Here is a 21,708-nt window from a genome sequence, read left to right as displayed (position 1 = left end):
AAAAACGCTGGGTAGGGTGCCATCCCACTGCAGGGCACACACACGGGACAATTTAGAATTGCCAATGCACCTAACCTGCATGTCTTTGGACTGTGAGAGGAAACCCACGCAGGTACAGGGAGAACTCCACACAGGGAGGACTCAGGAAGTGAACCCGGGTCTCCTAACTGTGAGGCAGCAGCACTATCCACTGCGCCACCGTGCCGCCCTTGACTATAATAGGAATTTTAATATTATTAAAATGGGTTGCATTTGAACTGTTGTCTGCATTAGGGGGTCTGTAGCAAACCCTATATATGAGATCTCTGTCCCTAAAGCAGTCTAGTTGAATCCAGACATGTTCTCTAAGCTGTGGTTCACCATCTATTTGAAGATGCTTTACATTTAACCATCTATTTGAAGATGCTTTACATTTAAACTGTTTAACATAAATGGCGACTCCTCCATCTACTCGGTTTTGCCCGTCTCTCCTACATAACATGTACACATCTACATTATACTCCTCTGTTATTTAACCAGGTTTATGTTAATTCTCGTTATATCAAAGTATGTGCAGCTGCATATAATTCCAACTCATTAATTTTATTCTTAATACTCCTACTGTTAAGACATTTTTAATGTATAAATTACTAAGCTATGGCACTTCTACTTTGAGCTAGAAACCAAGTTACTGTGTTACTCCGTATTTGATATCACATTGCTGTTCCCTAGTTTAAACCGTCCTCAGCCTACCTACTCATACGCCTTCCCTTTTGTTCAGATATAACGTGTCACAGTGGAACAGCTCCCATCTATCCCAGAAGGAGTCCTAATGCCCCATAAACCTGTGCCCTTCTGTCCTTCACCAAGATTTCTGCCATGCAATAAACCTTCTGATCTCCTTACTCTTACTGGACTTGTGTGTAGCACAGACAGAACTTAGGAGAAAACTGCCTTTTAATTCTTCTTCTAATCTTAGCACCTAACTCTCTAAATTTGTATTGTAGAGCTGACTGCCTGCCCTTGCGTATGGCATTTGCTGCAACATGGACAATGACAGCTGGATCCACCCTTCCAGGGAGGACTCTTATGTGAGTACCCAAAAGGTAAAGCATGGTACAAGACTCTGTTTCTTGTGCAAACCTGTTTCTCAATCCCCCCCTACTGGTAAAGTCCCACACTATCAATACTTGTGTCGTTGTGAAGACTGGTTTTAAGGTGACCAATTGGGGCTACTCATCCATACCTATTAACTAAGAGTTATCAGAACCATCGTCCATCTCCAAAAGATCCTAAAAATGATTGGACCTCTTCAGCTCTGGGGTTGATACACTCTAGCTAGTGAGCACCTGTTTCCTTGCGCTTCCATCTGATAGTGACCCTCCTGTTCCTACCTTGCTGATGTGGAGTCTCCTTCTGGGCCACACTAAACCTTCAAGGACAGCTGGGCAGGATCTGCCACTGACTAGAGCTTATGCCAGGGGTGGGCAAAGTCAGTCCTGGAGGGCAGCAGTGGCTGCAGGTTTTTGTTCCAACCCAGTTGCTTAATTAATAAACAATCTTTGTTAATAATTTAATTTCATCGCTTGTTGGTGCTTTAACTCTGCCATGTCAGGTAATTCTCATATCCTAGATTTTTTTTCCTTTCTATGGATATCATCCAAAGACTAACAGATGAGTAATTCTCAGTTCTTCACTTTTTTCTATTTAATTAAACCAAATAATGCACAATCAATAGACACAGGTGTAAATGGAAACTAGCTAAATGAAGAAATGCTGAGTTATTTTGTTTTTTGCATCTGATTGCTAATAAGGGGTAATAAAAACCAAGAATACAGCTGTTTAAGACTAAAATAAGCTATAAGGGTTCAAAATCTTAACCAGTGAGCCAACAACAATGAAGCAGAAGTGTTACTTGAGCAATAAGTACTTCTTATTAAGCAATTGGGTTGGAACAAAAACCTGCAGCCACTGCGGCCCTCCAGGACTCACTTTGCCCACCCCTGGCTTCGGCTAACCACCTCTTCATGGAGTGCAGTGACCTTACTGAAATAGATGGCATCTCCCACAGATTTAAGAACCGTGGAAGCAGACTTTGGCAAAGCTGCCCAATAAAAGTCAATTGTAATACAGGATACATATTGCACTGACCTCCTAAATAAAATTTATTTGGGTAACAGTTAAGCCTTTTAAAATTAAATATAAAAATGAATCGTGAATCGAACTAACTGGAGCATCTATATAATCCCTAATGGTCTTCTCTGTTATTACTGTTAAAGATCTTTACACTACCACCACTCTGTGCTGTTCTTGTCACTGTCACACTTAAACCTGCCAGCTGCTGTCCTTCTGGATTTTTCCAGCTGCTGTCTTTCTGGATTTTTCCTTAAGCGCAGTCTGTGTCCCTAAAGCAAGAAACTCTTGTCTTTGCTGCTTCCCTTTTTCTAACCCAACACAACTATCAATACTGCAACTGCTCAAATGCTCTCCTTTTTAAATGTGCTCTTTACCCTCATCTTTCTTCTAGCGCCAGTGCTCCTTGACTTAACTAGTAGCCCTTTACTTCCTTGCCTTGCTTATTTATTATTAACATCTAATTCTTTACTTAATGTCCTATTGCTCTTCTGCCTTGCCCTTGCTTTGCCACTGGTGCCACTTCACTCACCCTCAGGTGCTTGGAGGAGCGCGCTCACTTTTCACTCACAATGTACCTTTGCTTCTGGACAGGTGCAAAATAAAGCAACAAACCCCTTCTAAAAGTACTTCCCAGCCCCTTCATGGCAAACAAAAATTAGGCTTTAGAAATAAATGTGGTAATTTAATTAAGTTTCACAAACGGCACCCAGCTTCTTTAATATAATCCGCCAGTAAGGATGGTGTCGGGAGGCAGTTCACACTCCAGGTGCCATTTGATATATGTGAACATTCCACACAGAGACCAGGCTGGGAGGAGAAATAACAGCACCAACTACTGTGCCACCACAAGCTGGTTTATGAAATGCATAAATATTGAATTGTTACATTTAAAAATAACATTCTTATTAAATCTAGATGTGATTCCTAATTCCATATTACCAGAAACTGAGTGCCATGTGTTGGGATGCAGGACAGATTATTTCTGTAATGTGACTGGAAGACAAAAAACCAAGCTGACCATTGAGATACCTGCAGCAGGAGCTTTGGTGATGAAGACGTGATAATTTGCTAATATTTTACAAGGAATGGGCTCAAAAGTGATGTTGGCATGAAACTAAAAGGGGGGAGGCTCACCTGTTAAGAGCAGAGATGGATGTAAATGCAGACTTCTGGGCCACGGTTAGGTAGAGGCCCAATGCTAAATGCAGATGCAGCAGTTGATGAATTGTACATTTCTGTTCAGTCTGAGCAGGCACTTTTATTAAGAGCAGACTTAAAAGCAGTGGAATAAGAAATCTCCATGTTTACAAGTAATGGGGGCCATGTTCTTCGAGAACATCCTGTCAGCACCATGATGGGCATTGAAAAACAAGATGTTTCAGTCATGGTACCCGATGGTATATATCCCTTCAGATGTAATGGTGGTTTAGTTCATGCCACTTGTGGTCTGTTTTAACTCTTTGAGGGCTGAATAGTTTTCCAAAAAAACACAGTTTTCTGAAAGGCACACAAAGTAACAGTTTGACGCAGAAATCAACATAAAATTTCTGTTGCTGCATGCTGTGGCTGCCGGTTTGGTAGGAATGCTTGGCAGGTTGGCTGCCAGGCTGTTGTCGGGTTTGGGGAGGCAGCAGTGGCATCACAATCCGCTCTGTACCTCGTCATTGTAAGTGGTGGTCCTACCAGGTGAACGTTGCCATAGACACATCAGCTATGTGAACCTGTTCAGCACCGCACTCAGCTGATGCTGGTACCTCATGTTTGTTTTCAATCACTTGTATCAAAATTGGAGTCCGACAAATCAGAGTGCAATTCAGCTATAATATGCAAAACGTCGTCCATGGAGTATTTCGCTTTACGCATTCGCTGCGCTCTCTCACCAGATGTCGATGCCATTTTTGCTGTTGATTGCTTCTTGCTACTCACGTGACCACAGGGAATCTCATCGACCCATCAAAGTGAACTTTCCTTCTAGCAAAGAGAGTCCAACTAAAACATAACTGTGGGTTTTGTCACCATTTACCATTGATTACCACTGTCAACCCCTCCTTTTGACAAAAGTCAACATTCGCTGTGAAAGAGTTAAGGCATACGCAAGCCAAAAATGACAATTTTTTGTCTGCTTACTCCAGGTTGTTTGTAGTAATGGCATAGGAAAATGTATATGTTGTGTTTTTATGGACAACAGAAGGCAATATCATCATCTACCAAAATCCATGAAGAAATCTCAATTCACTCGTCTCACATAACGCACATGTCAGATGTCTTGCTCAAAGCATCTCACAATAAATTATTTCCAGAAAATCCTGTCATGAATGCCTGGAAAGTTTGCTGAAACGAAGACTAGGCTGAACCCGGACAAAAAAAATTAGGAATCTACTTGAGTCCAACATACAGTATGGGCCAAGTTAGACTTTAGTCCTAGCTAAACTTTTGTTAAAATCACTTGCATATATTTCGTAGTTAGCATCCTCATAAAATCAAATTTGAGACAGTTTTGATCACTGCTTACAATGAACAAGAGAAAATAAAATCAATGAGAAGATGGCTACCTCTTGTTGAACCTCCAATGCTGTGTTCCCAAACTCTTCACCACCTCAGCCACTGCTTAATAAATCATTTCCGGTAGACAATGAAGAGTAAACAGAAATGGAACAGTAGGAAATCCATCATCATGACGAACATCATACTATGCATATTAGTACGTTCAATATGGAAGTCTTTGCTTCTGCAGTGCTCTGTTCAAATGCCCGTCTCTATTGTTAGTACCTGAAGAGTTTCTTGGAGGTCAACCAAAAGATGACAAAGCATTACTAATGCAGGAATGTCCTAGACACATGGTTAATGCTGATTATTAAACTGCATTTGTACATTCCATTTTTTTTTTTCAGGCATGCTAGACTGTTGCCTCCCACAGAATTGTTGGCCTAATTAGCATCGGCAGGAAAATGACAAGTGGGAATAAAGAAGATTAAAATTTCCATTAAAAGAGTTGGATGTAAGGCAACAAGGTCACCCGCTCCGGTACCACCTTCTGCTTCACCTGTTTATGCTCGAAACGTACTCATTCTTTACATAATATAGAAATACATACACACGGTGGGTTCACAATGACCCACCTGGATTGGGACCCGAGTGCAGCGGGTGACACTTCAGCACCACACTAGAACAATGTGAGGATTATTACAATAGCTGGAGTTCCAATCTGGCCACCAACTGGAGAAAAGCTACTCCAGGGTTGTCTTGGCTATAGGATTTGGGTCATTGTTATGCTGAAAGGTGAGCCTTTTCTCCAGTCTGAGTGCACTCTGGGGCTTTGGCTGCATTTATCCTTTCCTCAGTTCTGACCAGACTCCCTGTCCCTGCTGCTGAGCAGCCCCCCATAGCACTGTAACGGCCGACTCACTCTCCAAAACCGGCAGCTACACCACCAAGACCCGTGTCCTGACAAGTTTAGGACGTTCGACCCGACAAACTGTACTTCTTACAAATAAACTGCCCCCAATCAACGATCAAAAATAAGGCAAAAAATGAACAGTATGTAAAATAATAAAGTGAGTAAATATTGATAGAAAAAGAAATGAACAAACTCCAAATAATATATATATATATATATCTCCAACCCAACATAACATTCAACCCCAAAAGTATCAGATGGAAAATAATAATAAAATGAAAAAGTGCAGCACAAAGTTAATATACAATACAAACCCTCCCTTGACCCCACACTGAACACAAACTCAATAAGACACAGAAAGTACGAAACAGACGTAAAGGTCCAGAAGATTTAATAAAAAATGGATAATGTTTGTGAATCTGGTCCAGCTATAATTGTCCTACGGAAATTACACGGATGAAAATGATGGCTTGCTCTTCTCCCCAAACAACAAGAAACGGTCTCATTGTGCTTATCCTCGGTACGTGGCGTAATCCAGAACCCCGGAGTTCTGGTGTGCAAAGATGTTGTTGATGGGCATTGAAAGTGGCAGGTAGACAAAGGTGAGAATGATTTGGATCTGTGCTTTCTGGTCTAGTAGAACAGGATGTTTTTTGTTTTTTTTTTCAGTTTAAATAGCAAATGATTGGATGCAGGTGATGGGATTGACAGGCCCAGTTATCATGCAGGACCACAGTTCCACAGTGTTATCCTTCCCCTTTTGTTTCCAGGGAGCATATTTACATAGACACACAGACCATGTACACAGGACAACATGATGAAAGATGGGACTCAGCACAAAATACATTTACAACAACATTAATCATGTAGCACTCCTTGGCACAATGCTGCCATCATGATACTTCACTGTAGGTATGGTATTAGGCAGGTGATGAGCCTTGCCTGGAGTTTGCCAAACATAGTGGTTGGAGTTCTGCCCAAAGAGTTCAAATTTTGTCTCATCAGACCAGAGAATCTTTTTCCTCGTGCTCTTGAAGTCCTTTAAATGCCTTTCACCCAAGTATAGCTTCAGTCTAGTCACTCAGCCATAAATGCCTAACCGATGGAGTGCTGCTGAGATGGTTTGTTCTTCCAACAGGTTCTCAAATCTCAGCAAAGAAATTCTGTTACGAGTGACCATGGGGTTTTAGATCAGTACTCTGACCAAGACCCTAGGACCTAACTCTAGGAAGAGTCTTGGTGGTTCCAGACGTCTTCCATTCCACAATTATTGTGGCCAGTGTCCTCCAAGGAACACTCAATGCTTTAGAAATAGTTTTATTTCCTTGCCATGATAGATGGTGGAGATCTACAAGATCTACAGAGAGTTCCTTGGACTGCAGGGCTTGGTTTGATCTGACATGCAGTATGAATTGTGGAACCTTGTGTATACAGGTGTCTGCCTTTCTAAACGATGTCCAATTCAGCTGGCCACATGTGGACTCCAATTGAGTTCTAGGCACGTCTCAACGATAATTAATGCAAACAGGATACACCAGGCCACAATCTGGAGTGCTGTTGCAAAGGGTCAGAATACTTCTAGAAATAACAGATTTCCATTTTGGATTTTTAATAAATTTGCAAGCTTTTCTGAAAACGTGTTTTCATGTTGTCCTTAAGGGTTATTGAGTGTCCATTTAAAACTAAATCTACAACACTATAAAGTGTGCCGAAAAATGAAGGGGTCAGAAGGCTTTCTGGATCCACTCTACTATATTAAATAAATGAGTTGGAGCTCTTTATGCCTCAACAGACTTTTGTTCAAATTTTGCAGGCTTTCTAGTAACTGACCTCTAACAAATCTATAACATAAAACAATGGAATTTTCATATGTTAAGTTTTGCAAGCTCACAAACACTTAGAGGAGTGGTCTCAGGTTTAGTTTGACTGATAATTTTTCAATATTGTCTGTAGTTCAGAATTTGCTCGAGGTGTTCCTCCCACGCTACCCAGCACACATTCATCCTGAGATGTGGACACTTACTGTAATATTGACTGTCTGCTCCTGGAAATTCAAAGAGCGGTACGTCACCATTGACTGATCAAGCCCACTCTGATGCAGGATTCAGAAACAAAATTGCAAGGACAAGAGAATGCATTCAAAATGTAAAATCTAATGTCATACTCAGCAAATGTGAAAGGGATAATCAGTAAATGTAAAGCTATTACATGACATTGATTGAAATAGTTCATCTGGAGATGTCATTGGAGAAGGACAAGGAGGAAATGAGGTTCTTCAGGGTAGTTAGTAGCAAAGATCTTGAAATACACAGACAAAATGAACACACGTGTTCACCAAAAGGCCATGTAAACATATTTGTGAGTTTAGCTGTTTGTTGGTTTTTTTGTTTTTTTTGGCTTATGCGTAGTCAGTGTCTTCATTGTGGTGACCCTGCAAGGTGGGACACAGTAGCACATAAATTATGGTCCCATGTTCCATAAAAGGTTACCCCTTTTGGAAACAAAATGTAGCATTCTGGTTATAGACAGCGGACTACACTGTGAAAAACACTTGACTTTCAAGGAGTGTGTGTGAGATAGGAGCCGTTTTCCTGTGCCGCGCTCCATCTTCATCTTCTGTTTAATCAACCTGAAACTACTCCATCATCTCCATTCTTGACAGTATCTCGCACTGGTGGATATTTACACTCTCACTCATCTCGCAACATTTTCAGATCGCTATTGCTGAGTTCAGAATGTGACATTCAGTTTCGTGATAATATGAGCCCACAGGTGGTTGGATTAAAGACAGACATGCCATGGAGTAGGCAGAAGTGCTTCACCGCAGGCTTGTGTTTCTCACTTTTTTTCTACAAACATTAGTACTTATGAACGAGAATATGGTGGGCCAGTTTAGAAAGAAAAATCATAAGGATCATTGAGCTCAGCAGCAGGGTTAGGTTTCTGAATAGTCCGGCGGACATCTGCCAGCTCATAGCAGCTCAAAGAGTGGTAGGTCATCATTCTTCCACATACATGGGGTATTGTAATTTGTTTCAGCTGGTTGCGGTGGACTCTGAAAATGAAATGAAAAACATGAAAAATGTATACAGGCATCCCGTCCACTTTCCCACTACAAATCTACAGGCAGCTACAGCCTCGAGCTGAAACTTTACACAACTTTACATCAGTCCATGTGGGGAACTCATGTCATTTCAGCTCTCATTTACTCCCACACATGAGGTGCAAGTGTCTTTCTAATACAAATTTATTTATAAAGCATATTAATAACAGCAAGTAGGAACAGGACAGAATACATGTGTGTGAATGAGAGGAGGTCAATGGAATGGTGAGGATGCAGGGAGTAGAGTTGGTGAAGGTGGATGAGTTTAAATACTTGGGATCAACAGTACAGAGTAATGGGGAGTGTGGAAGAGAGGTGAAAAAGAGAGTGCAGGCAGGGTGGAATGGGTGGAGAAGACTGTCAGGAGTAATTTGTGACAGACAGATATCAACAAGAGTGAAAGGGAAGGTCTACAGGACAGTAGTGAGACCAGCTATGTTATATGGGTTGGAGACAGTGACATTGACCAGAAAGCAGGAGACAGAGCTGGAGGTAAAAGAGCTAAGATTTGCACTGGGTGTGACGAGGATGGATAGGATTAGAAATGAGTACATTAGAGGGTCAGCTCAAGTTGGACGGTTGGGAGACAAAGTCAGAGAGGCGAGATTGCGTTAATTTGTTAATGTGCAGAGGAGAGATACTGAGTATATTGGGAATAGGATGTTAAGGTTAGAGCTGCCAGGTAAGAGGAAAAGAGGAAGGCCTAAGAGGAGGTTTATGGATGTGGTGAGAGGGGACATGCAGGTGATGGGTGTAACAGAACAAGATGCAGAGGACAGAAAGATATGGAAGAAGATGATCCGCTGTGGCGACCCCTAACGGGAGCAGCCAAAAGAAGAAGAAACAGCTACACCAATGTGCTGTACAGAGTAAACAAAATAAATACTGTAGTATAAAAGACACGATAAGACTGTAAAATACAAGGGCACTAAACAAAAAGCTCTAAAACCTAAGGAATAAAAACAAAAACGGCAACAAAGCGACACCACCCAAAAAACATTATTCTATATCTCCTGAGAATGTCAGGGCCGTAGAGGCAGTTCTGACACATAAAGGGAAGCCATTCCAGAGTTTCGGGGCAGCCACTGCAGAAGGCCGATCCTGCAGGTTTGCCTAATGGGCCCAGTATGACTAAGTGTGCATGACGCTGGACTCTCCAGACCCCCATGACTCTGAAAGGACTTTGGCGTTTCACCCACTATGGATGTGGCTTTTTTTACCAGCAAAAAATAAGATTCATAAACTTACTTGAAAGTGGATACTTATGTTTTATCAAATAAGTCCATTTTGATTGTTGAACACAGTTAGAAGCTGCACTAGGTTACATTTTGCACTGCTGGGCTGCCTGCTACTACAACACCCTGTGCTGAAAGTTTCAGCGTTTCCAGAGTCAACTTGGGACACTTTTCATTAGCCAATCGGCTGTGCAGAGAACCGCTTTCTCCAGTCAAGTGGGTACACCAAACAGACAGATGACATCAAATCTTTACATTCATTTGAGAAGAGGTCACTCGTCACAAAATGAAACGTTCAATCACTGGGAGAAGATAAAGAATATGATTCTCATAAGCAGCAATCGGGTGACGGTGGTAAAGTTAATTTGAGGATGTTCTGTCTATATAAGGACAGACCCCCCACCCATTATTGCAGTGAACCTGTGGCAGAGCTTTTTGAGGCAGGAATAATAGTACTAAGGGGCAAAGTAAATCAACATTTTGTAGGGAACGTCTTTGTGAAATGGGGCAAAATAAATGGGACGTTGTATTGGATGGTGATGGGCTTTAATTTCCACTTCAGAAGAATAGCAGAGCATTTACCTTATTCTGTAATAACAGGGTGCCACATTCTTCATTGTGTTCTCCAATTCCAGTCTTTCTGTTTAATTCAAAACTATTTCTGTATAAAATACGAACCGTAGTTTCCCAAAAGTAAACCAAAGCATCACTTCTGGCTGAAGTTTGGCCTGCTGTAGTCTGAAGAGTGTCTTATGCTAGCCCTGACATCACCCAATGAATTGTGGTGCCATCTCATTGCAATTTACCAGACTTGTCAAATGACCCTTGTATAATAGCATGTGTGATAGCGCAAAACGTTCAAAACTGTTTCAATATGGCTTGTTTCTTTCCATGTCATCAGTTACGTGGTAATGGGAATTTGCTACAAGCTTTGTCGCATTCACTTCACAAAAGTGACAAAACTTTTGCTGATCTAGTGTCAAACATCCCATCCCTATTCTCCATTACTGATTCATCACATATTCCATAACACCAGCGTAACATGTTAGTGCTCAGCCAACACTGAGAAGTAACAGGACCTCCTAGTTACCACTGGATATGCGGAATACTCTTTGAAATTCCATAATTTGAAGGTATAGTAAGGAAAATATTTGGCAACACATTTTATTCCTGAGGTAACTTGACTGTGCCTACCCATGCCATGCCCACTGAATAAGTGAATTCAGCAGATAAAGGACATTGGAATAAACTAAACACACAAAATGCCCTAAAATCCAGAAAAAAAACTGGGCATGTGGAGAACGTGAAAGCAAAGTCCATGATTAGGCTGAGAATCAAATCACCAGCCAGCATGCTGCTCCCTAGATTAAAATGAATTCATAAATAAACAGTTCAAATTAAACTTCAAAGTTGATAAAAAGAAGTCCAGTATTTCTGTAATAACTGTATAAGAGACTAATTATTATAAGTTAACCAGTTTAAAAAAAGGAAAATACCTGGGAAAAGACTGATACTTCTGCACCTCCTCTGCAATATTCAGGTCACTGCTGTAGGAGACAAGCAGCTGCTACAAAAAAAATGAGGTCAGACTTTGAAACGTTGTTAAATAACAAGGGATTTCTACTAGGATATCAGAATATTAAAAAACATGAAATGAAATCCTGAGTAGGCTGCTAGATAGTATTGTGTTTGGTCACCAAAAGCTTTCCAAATACAACAGTAAAGAAGTGACATTAATGGACCATCTCGGCGGACAGAGCCGATGCAGCCCAGCCTCTTCTGCTCCATTTTCCGTTTTGCTGGATCAAACTGTGCAGGTCAGCCACAAGCCACCACTAGCGCTATAAATTCAGACGCCTGCAGCTCTACTGACCGTCAAGCACTGGAGCCAATCGGAGATGTAACGCATGTCTGTGAGATGGATTCAGCTTGTTAGGGTACGTCATTTTGGAACTGCACAGTAAAATTACACTAGCGTTAAATTAACGGTTTAAGTGTATACATGGGTCCTTTCTCTCCTCATTAATATTGGTGATTTTGCTGTGTGTAGTGGGAAGATTACCAGTTCAATGTCCACCTTCAGCTAACTGTGTGGCCCTAAGCATATCACTTGCTCAGCTTGGGCTCCATCTTTAACAAAATCATGTTTAATCAACTGTGCTGTGCTTTCATTTTGTAAGGTGCCTTAGAGGAGGGCGTCAGCACAATGTGTCCTAAGTAACATGCTGATGTTACCAGCGGGCTTTTAGAATTGTAGTTTTAATGGGATTGGAATATCTATCCCCATATATCACAGCAGAGCAGATGAATATACCTAATACAGTGGCCACTGAGAAAAGATATATTGCAATTGAAAGTGTGGATGGACTGGCATCCTGGCTGGGTATGATGGTGTAATCTTACCTGGCCAGGAGGTCATCATAACAAATGAACAGTGAGTGGGACAAGGGCTCTCAAGGATGTGTGTTCCCCCAGTATACTGGGTAGCATTATTCCTCTAATGGTTCTTCTATCTGAACAACCACATGGCTGCATGGGAGATGTAGTTCCAAGAGGCAGCCCTACTGAAGTCCATCGGTGCGGCCTAGGGTGGGCTCTCTTGTTCTCAAGAGGTTCCGTTTGACCCAGAAGTGCTTTTTGGAGTCAATATTACTGTAACAGAAGTACTCCAGTGTCCAGCTTTAAAGATTCCCCTCAACATCAGCTAGATTTGTCAGTTGGGAGTGAAGTCGGACAAAGCTCACTTGGACTAGAGGGTGAAGAAGAGAAAGATTTGCATTGTGCCTGTTGAAAAGGGGTCTCTTCAAATAAAAGGGTTGTTTGAACCCAGGACTGTCTCCAGAGTAGTTATGTCAAGTGTTTAGTGTTGTGAGATGCCCCCTATAGGCCACATATCATATATAATCATTAGAAAAGAGAAGTGGTTCTCATTTGATTGTCATTGGCATGATGGGTAATGCACCGCCTTACATCTCTAGTGTCTCCAGTGTCCTGGGTACTTTTCCATTGTGGTCTTTCTCTTGGTACAACAGTTCTTTTCTCCATCCTAAATGTGTGTGGGAATTTGAACTGGTGTACCTAAAATGAATCCATGTGTGCATCAGCGTGTTCTTGGGGTGATGCTCTGCCTAGTGATGGCAGCATAGGCAATGCATTGCTCAACAGATAAATAAGGGTGTAAGTCAAAAATGCTGGGCTGTACAGACTGTTTCCATTAAAACTTATTTTATATTCTTCAAATTCCAGGAAATGAAGTATAATAAATTATGATTCTTCCTCCCTGCTTTGGTGAGTATGGTGCAGTACCTGATTTGTGTCTGTGTCGCTGAAATCTGCATAACTGCCAGTGACTTCGGACCCCAAACCATAAGCTGGCTGCATGTCAGGCAAATGATCTTCTGTGCCACTTTTCAGTTCAGTTGGAAGATCCTGCTTCCATGTTGACTGCTCTTTTACATCCCAGGGATTACTCACACCAAAGGTTCCTGTGGAGAGATGAATCACGAGAAAGCAGCTGCTGAGACTAAGGAAGGGCAGGATGGTGTTACCATGGTTAGTGCTGAAGTCTCACAGCTCACATACACCAAATACATGACTGTTGAAGTCGTGACTCTAAACTGACTCTGTATGGTTGTATTAATGAGTGAGCTCCATGATGGACTGTCATTCATCTTCGTTTAGCCCAGTGCTGCTAGTATATAGACTTTGGCTCCAAGTGACTTAAATATATCAGAACATTAGATATCCACTTAATTCTTCTAAAATGATATCAAGTTGAGTTTTGAAGGCCCCTAAAGTTCAATTGACTACCATTACTTGGTAACTTATTCCATGTATCTTGTTCTCTGTGTGAAGAAAAAAACTTTCTCATTTACCCTTAACAAGTTTCAAACTGTATTCCAGTGTTCTTGTTGAATTCATTGCATTAACCGTCTCCATCCACTGTACTTACTCTTTTCAGAATTTTGAACACTTCACTCATATCACCAGTTAATCTTCTTTTGCTTAAACTGAAGAGACTCGTCTCTCTTAAGCTTTCCTTATAATTCACCCCTTGCATCCCTGAGCCTAGTTGCTCTTCTCTGGACTTTTTCCAAAGTTGCTGTGTCCTTTTTGTAGCCTGGAGACCCAAAGAGTACACAGTACTCCAGATGATTACCAGTGCATTGTAAAACTTGAGCATAACCTCCTTCGACTTGTGTTTTATAACCTAACCTGTTATAATTCTGTTAGCCCTCCTAATAGCCTCTGAACACTGCCTGGCAGTTGATAATGTAGAGTCCACTACAACTCCTAAATCACTTTCATAAGGTGTAATTTCAATTTTCAGACTCCCCATTGTGTATTCAAACATAACATTTTTACTTCCTATGCTGTCTGAGTCTCTCTGTAGTAATCCAACGGATTCCAGATTATTTTGCAATGGTATCATCTGCAAACTTAACCAGCTTGTGATTTATATTCCTATCCAAATTTTGTTATATACATTAAAAATAACAGCGGCCCTAGCACTGACCTTTGTGGAACATCAGCCAGTTCTAATTGGGTTCCTCGCTCCTAAACCATCTGCCTTCTGTGGCTGAGCTCATTTTGCACACATCTGCACACTACATGCTGAATTCCCACTTCTTTTAGTTTGATCCCAAACCTCTCATGTAGCCCCTTTGTAAACGCTTTCTGAAAGTCAAGATACATGATATCATATACACCACTTTGATCTCATCCTTTTGTTGCTCCCTCACAGAATTCCAACATGTGAGTAAAACACGACCTTCCTTATTGGAGCCCATGTTGACTTTTTTTGCTAATACTCCTCTTCTGAGGAAGTACTCCACGTTCTTTTTCTTAACAGTTCCTTTCATTAATTTACCTGTGATGAATGTTACATTTACTAAAGTTACTTGGATCAGCCTGATCACCCATTTTAAATAACTGGATAAAATGTGTTATTTTCCAGGCCTTCAGAATTTCCCCAGTGCACAGTGACTTCCCAAAAATATGTGTCAGGGGTTTATATACGTATGTACTCACTCACCTCCTCAAGAGTTCAAGAATAGACATTATCAGGTCCTGGTTTGTTGTGATTTGCTTGATTTCAGTCTATTTCATTTGATCAGTGCTTCTTTCTCCCTCTACAATTTCCTAATTACTCAGTACCTCCATCCACAGTATGCCTTTTACCACAGGGAGGTTGTCTACTTGCTCACATGTGAAGACCTCAGAAAAATTAAACTTTACAGTGTCCACAATTTCACTGTCTGTGTTTTTTTAAATTCCCTTTACTATTCCTGATGCACTTCACCTCCTCCTTGACTGTTCTTTTACTACTCAAACTCTTTGAGTCATCTTTCACCTTATCTGCTATATTCCTGACTAACAGTCTTATGGCTTCCCTAATATCCTTCTTTTTGGTTGCCCTCATGTTCTCATATGCCCCACAATTCACTTTGGAGTTCTTAGTCTAATATACCTTATACAGCTGTTTTTTTTTTTTCCTTTGTAGCTTCTTTTTATCACCTTATTTCCCCAATGTGGAGATTTTGTAAATATTTTACTAATTCCAAATTTTGGGGTGAATCAGTTCTGCTTCATATGTAAAACATTTCTAAACCTGCTCCACTGCTTCTTAACTGTTCTACACTTAAAAGCTTATCCCAATTTATCCATTTGATACTTTGCCATATCTGTTCAAAATTAGCCCTACCAAAGTTAAACTTACAGCGGTGGGCTGGCGCCCTGCCCGGGATTGTTTCCTGCCTTGTGCCCTGTGTTGGCTCCAGCAGACCCCCGAGACCCTGTGTTTGGATTAAGTGGGTTGGAAAATGGATGGATGGAAGTTAAACTTAACGGTTTTAGTCTGTGCATTTGTGCTCAGATAAAACCCAGCGACTTGTATTACATTATAGTGACTTGAACCAAGCAGTTTAATCACCCCGTCCCCCTGAATTATATCCTTATTATTACAAAATGCTACATTTAGTCAGACTTTGCCCCATGTTAGTGCTATGGATTGATGAATGTAGAGAAGTGGCCCTAATATACATATAGTGGATGCACAGATATGCTGTAGGCCCTTGAAGGAAGTTCATCTGCAGCCTGTTTTAATTGATCAAATGAATATGATTATCTTTGGAGTGTACAAGAAAACCTGCACTAAAAATGGAGTGAACACGGCCTGAAGTGCAATCCTACAAGGATATACTGTGGTTAACCACCACCTAGTAAGAAGAGCAGTAGCACTTTGATTTTCTGATCCCTGGTACACTGGACATTTTTATCTTGTTAAAAACAGTAAAGCAAAATAGTCTGCGAATTTAACTTTGGCTCCAATATTGGCATATTGGTTCCAGTCTTACTTTTATCTGATTTTGCAAAGTTGTACATGAAATGAAAACATGTGCTGCCCTGTGTGAGGAATCCACACACTTGAACGTGCACCATGTACCCTCAAAAGAAAGCACTGGAGTAGTAATACAGCAGGAGGTACAAAATGTAACCCATCATGTAACGGAGGAGACAATCACACTCTCTTCCAAGTGCCATCCATACCAAAATGAATCTGATGAACCTTTGGTAGTAGTTGAAGTCATAGCGTACAGTGAAATCCTTGCAACAAATAGCCTTCATAAAGCAGACTTTCTCTTTTGCATGGAACAAGGACTGATTATCCTGATAGCCCTGAAACTTACCAATCAGAGTCCCCTTGCAGGTCCACAGTCTCAGCAGACAGTCACGAGATGATGTTAAAATGAGCAGCTGTTCCGGAACAAACTCAACACTGTTGTAGGAAAAGCAAGTTCACATTTACTGGGTCAGGCCTTTGTAAAGTTCACACATTTCAGATTGGACTTCCTAACAAAAATTCTATGAATTACTGTACATCCATCCATTTATCAAAAACGCTTATTCCTTGTAATACCGTTACTATATTTTACGATTGCAGAGTAAAAACGTTTGCTCTGGTTTTTAAAAATGTCAATCTTAATTCCCTTATTTTGCTCCTCTCGTCCATTAATTTCCAAACATGATCATCTCAATAAGTCTGAGTCTATGCTAGCTTAAGGGGATACAAGAAGAAGACATTGCATGTATATAGCGCTTTTCAAGACGCTCAGAACCCTTTACATAGGGAGAGGGGAGCCACATCAACCATGACCAGTGTGCAGCATCCACCTGGTTGGTGTGACGGCACTCATTTCATGGCGGAATGTCCACCTCACAATAGTTATTAGGTGATGAATTGGAGAGATAGATAGTCAGTTAATTAAATACAGGGGATGACTAGGAGGTCAGGATGACCAAGACGTAATGGGACATTGGGAAACACCCTACTCTTTATGAAAGATGCCCAGGGATCTTTTATGATCACAAAGAGTCAGGAACTCGGTTTTATGTCTCATCCAAAGGATGGTGCCATTTTTGCAGCACAGTGTCAACGTTACTGCACTGGGACATTGGGATGCCCACTCATACCACAGGGTAAGTGTCTCCTGCTGGCCCAACCAAAGCCTATTCCAGCAGCAACCCAAGCTTTTTCCAGAATGGTCTCACATCCAAGTACTAGCCAGGAATGAAATAAAAGCCAGGAACATACCTGGGTTAGGACACCAGGCATCTTTTGTCACTTTTTGAAATGTTTCCAAAAAACGGAATCATGTGTTAAGAAACTAATAGTGAAACCATGAAGAAGATGCATTTCCAGAAATTTTCACTTGCAAACTTAACAGTCTCGGCGTGCTTCCGTGGCATCTGGTTGTGTTCTCTAATATCCCCAGTGACTCAGTTAGACTAGTCCGTAACTTAGATTTTGTTTAAAGTCATAGGGACAGGCTCTGTGAGCACTCAGCTGGAAGTATGCATATAATTCAGCAAAGACGAAGAACAAATGCAAAGACAAGAAAGTCTTATCTGTCTGATTTTGCACATTTTACAGACTACAGCAGAAAGATAAAAAGTAAAAAAGGGCCAAAATTGCATCTGAACTCTCAGCACCAGCTCTGTCAGGCAACATTAAAAGGGCTGTGCTTGCAATACTTTGGAAGGATGAAACTGTGCTGGAAAGTCGTCATGTGGTCGTGTAATTTGTCATCCCCTGTGATTTCAATTCATTTAATCTGGTAACAAAATCAACAACTCATGTTGTCAAATGTAATACCTCTCCAAGTAGAAGTTGTGTAATGGATATTGACACACACATTTCCAATATCTTTTAACACAACTGTTCTGTGCCTCATTTTTATGCTTTTTCAAAACACTTACCTTGTAATGCTAACTGGGTGGGCCTTCCAACTGTGTAGTACTGTTAAAACATAAATAGAAAGATGTGTGAAACTTTGTCAACACATTCTGTATATTAAATTACTTGACCTCTACAGTTTTTCAATTTGAAAGCTTAGATGCAAAAGAAATACCAAAATCTTTTGTGTCTTTGGGGTCTCTTTCATTTAGCCTGCTAGTTAAATAGTTGAATACATCCATCCATCCATCCGCCAACCCGCTATATCCTAAATACAGGGCCACCTGGAGGAAACCCACGTAGGCACAGGGAGAACATGCAAACTCCACACAGGGAGGACCCGGGAAGCGAACCCAGGTCTCCTGACTGCGAGGCAGCTGTGCTACCCACTGCGCCACCATGCTGCCGTTAAATACATACACCATGAAAAGAAAAAAACCCTGCATTTTTCCCATTAAAAGGTCAGGCTTTGGTCAGAAGGTTCAATTTACTTTCCTTCTCTTAGATTGTGTGTTGCTGTCACAATCTCGAGACAATTTCTAAGGCTCCGGCATTAGTCAATGGTTGGGATTGTCACATATTTAGCATTAATATATATAGTTATAATATATACTGTAGTTATTTTGGATTTAAATGCCTGCAGCAATTTAAAAGGGTTGCATAGTAGTGTGTTTGCCTGCGGAGAGAGTGTCGACTAAGTCGAGAGGTTTACTTACATTCATGGCTCTAGTGACTGTACCTATGAAGCTAATAGATGGATTGATAGAGTACGGGGGGTCTTGAGGTCGCTGGAAAGGGGGGTGTGGCACTCTCAATGTCTTTTCAAAAGGACAAAGGTCTAAGTCATCAGAGTGCCGGTGCTTCATGTTTTTTTATATAGTTTTGAGACATGACCACTATCCCGTGACCTGAGACAAAGACTGGGTTCCTTTGGTACTGTGTCTCTTTTGAGAATCCTTGGGTACTGCTGGAGTTTGTGTCAAATGAGCGGTTGCTCACAGAGTCCCAAATGAGGGAGCATCGGTTATGGCACAACAATCAGGTAGCGTGATTCCCTGAGGGTGATCCAGGCCAAGGGGACACCCACGTAACACCTGGCTGCGGCAGATAGAAAGTCATTTCCACAGACTGGGACTGGACCATTTGTCTGCTTGAGGGGATGACAACTGGGATCTCGAGATGTTTTGGCATGTGGTGGTTGCTGCACTGTACCAGTGCATGAGCCCCAAACTGACCTGACGTAGTAAAGTGAAGGTTTCAAATTTGACAAATGGTTAGTATCCGTGTGAATTTTCTCTATGGCTCTCTGGGGTTTTTCTCAGAGTGGTGCATGTGAAGTTAACAGATCAGACTAACCTGGCCCAATGTTGGTCAGTGGGTCAGCAAGTCCTGCAAAAGACTGGCTCTCCATTCAGGTTTGGTTCCTGCCTTACACCTATTGCTGTTGAGTTAGGCTCTTAAAACTGGATAATAAAGTTTGAGATTGCGGTTATCTGGTTATGTCCATGCCTGAGCTAAACAACCCCTCTGTTCCTTGGGCTTATATACAAAAACATTGCTCCCTGGCTACTGAACAATATGGCTCGTCAGTTTGCCCTCTAAGGTAGCATCTATTATTCCCTCCAAACCCTTTCCATCTCTTAATCCAGTCTTATTTCAGGTCCAGACTTAAAGACTTCCAGCCGTGATCCTGTTTAAATCTACTTGCCAGGGATACATGGCCATGAATCACTTCTGGGACCACAGCCTGCCCTATTTTTGCTATAAGGACACTGGGCTACTACTCTATTTGGAAGCTTTGGTGTCCTGAGCTGTCTGTTACACTTAAGGGGTCAACTCACCCATATTTCTGCCTTAAAAACCCAATATTGTCTCGCTACTTCCAATTTGAGGTTGGCTGGAAGTCACTGAATGTCCTCATTATTATTGCTTCCTTTAAAATGCACATATTGTCAAAGGTCTTTTTTCCTTTGGACCATTAACTGCTTCCTGTTAACAGGGAGGTCTACAAACCTCCTGCCAACCCTCCATGGAAAAAAATGGCGCACAGGCTAGAAAGGATCTGGATGAGAATCCATGTGTTGTGAAGCACAATCTTAGCTGATTTTTTGCCACTCTGCCTGACACTAGACATATGCTTTTAATGTACAAAAGATCTAATAATTAATTATTTCGACAATACCAAATGACGCGAAGGAAAAGTAATATTACTGATATTTTTATTTTCCTTTATTATTCTTACGTGGAGGAGCTGTTGTTTCTACATTTTGTTGTGCAAACTGTGCAATATCCCACACATGCACAAAACCCAGCTGGTCAGAGGCAAGTAGAAGGGAGTCATCTTTTCCCAAAGCCAAATCAGTGATGGTGGTGCTGATAGAAGGCTACAAAGAGAAAGACAAAACATTCATGTTTAAGCTTATGTCTTATTATTTCTAACAAAACAGTTTTACAAAGATGAGGTTTCTACAAAGGGTTGGTAAGCTCACTGTCTATAACAGGGTGTTGAGCTCAGCAAATCGGGAGAACTTCAGGGTAGGACCACTGCTTCTCCACCTTACATGGTGTCAGGGATGCCAGGGGCAACGACCCGGCTGGGACGCCTTGAGGGACCGGAAGAGGGTCTACGCCCACCCTGGATCATGTGGGGGCCGCCATCCTGGTTGCTTTGGGGGCCACGGGTAGAGGGCTTGGAAGTCCAACCCTGTAGGGACCCATGGTCACCGCCAGGGGGCGCCCCAATGCCTTGGGGACCCTGGACCTCAGCACTTCCGCCACACCAGGAAGTGCTGGGGGGAAGAGAAGAAGAGACACCCGGAGAGCTTCCGGGAGAACAGCCGGCACTTCCGCCACACTGGGGCGTGTCCAAGGAGGAATGCCGGGAAACACCTGGAGCTCATCCGGGATGAGATAAAAGGGGCCGCCTCCCTTCATTCGAGGCTGGAGTCGGGTGGAGGCAGGACGAAGAAGAGGACATTGAGTGGCCAGGACTTCGTGGGGTTTGTGTGGCACTTAAAAATTGTGTAAATATTGTAAATAAACGTGTGGTTGGTGGAAAAACAACATGTCTGCCTGTCTGTGCCCGGGTTCCGTTCACAATGGTTTCAGCATATAGTTATAGATAGATAGATAGATAGATAGATAGATAGATAGTGTGACGGACAGCCGGGTCCCATGCCCGGCAGGGACGCCCCTGCTGCTTCTGTCCCGGGGGATTCGCCATGGGCAGTCCAATACCTCCCCCGGGACGCTTGGTGGCAGCCTCCCTGGCCGACGATGATTCCCCAACCGCCCGCAGGGCTCCATGGGAGATGGAGTCCTCCACAGCTTGGTTGGGGCCCAGCATGGCTGCTAGGGGGAGCTGCCTGCTTCCCACAGCCTGGCTGGACGAGTTTTCAGCCCCACCCGGAAGTTCAATTAGGACCAGGTGGTTAATCACCTGGAATGCTTCCGGTGGGCTATAAAAGGCCCCAGCCACCACCACTCAGAGAGCCAGGGTTGGGAGGAGGAGGACTAAGCTTGCGGAGGAGTGGTGGAAGAGAAGGTGGAGAAGTGAGTTTGTGGCTTTGTACTTTTGGGACTGTGTTTGGGCTGTGTGGCACGGGGAAGACGTGTCACACAG

General features: G+C 42.1%; 1 protein-coding gene across 1 annotated transcript in view; it reads right to left on the bottom strand.

The window, feature by feature from the left end:
* Positions 1–6,493: 6,493 nt before the first annotated feature.
* LOC120527838 (WD repeat-containing protein 49-like) overlaps positions 6,494–21,708 on the bottom strand; it is a 68,956-nt gene continuing 53,741 nt past the window's right edge. The window contains exons 14-19 of the mRNA XM_039751714.1: positions 20,329–20,470; positions 18,110–18,149; positions 16,540–16,628; positions 13,157–13,335; positions 11,347–11,417; positions 6,494–8,567 (exon numbers count right to left, since the gene is read on the bottom strand). Coding sequence (XP_039607648.1) covers positions 8,405–8,567; positions 11,347–11,417; positions 13,157–13,335; positions 16,540–16,628; positions 18,110–18,149; positions 20,329–20,470 — 684 coding nt within the window. The 3' untranslated portion in view covers positions 6,494–8,404. The remainder of the gene's footprint in view (positions 8,568–11,346; positions 11,418–13,156; positions 13,336–16,539; positions 16,629–18,109; positions 18,150–20,328; positions 20,471–21,708) is intronic.

This window comes from Polypterus senegalus, chromosome 4 (assembly GCF_016835505.1).
Source record: "Polypterus senegalus isolate Bchr_013 chromosome 4, ASM1683550v1, whole genome shotgun sequence".
Classification (NCBI taxonomy): Eukaryota; Metazoa; Chordata; class Cladistia; order Polypteriformes; family Polypteridae; genus Polypterus; species Polypterus senegalus.
The sequence above is the reverse complement of the archived record's forward strand: the minus strand, read 5'-3'. Positions and strand labels throughout refer to the sequence as shown.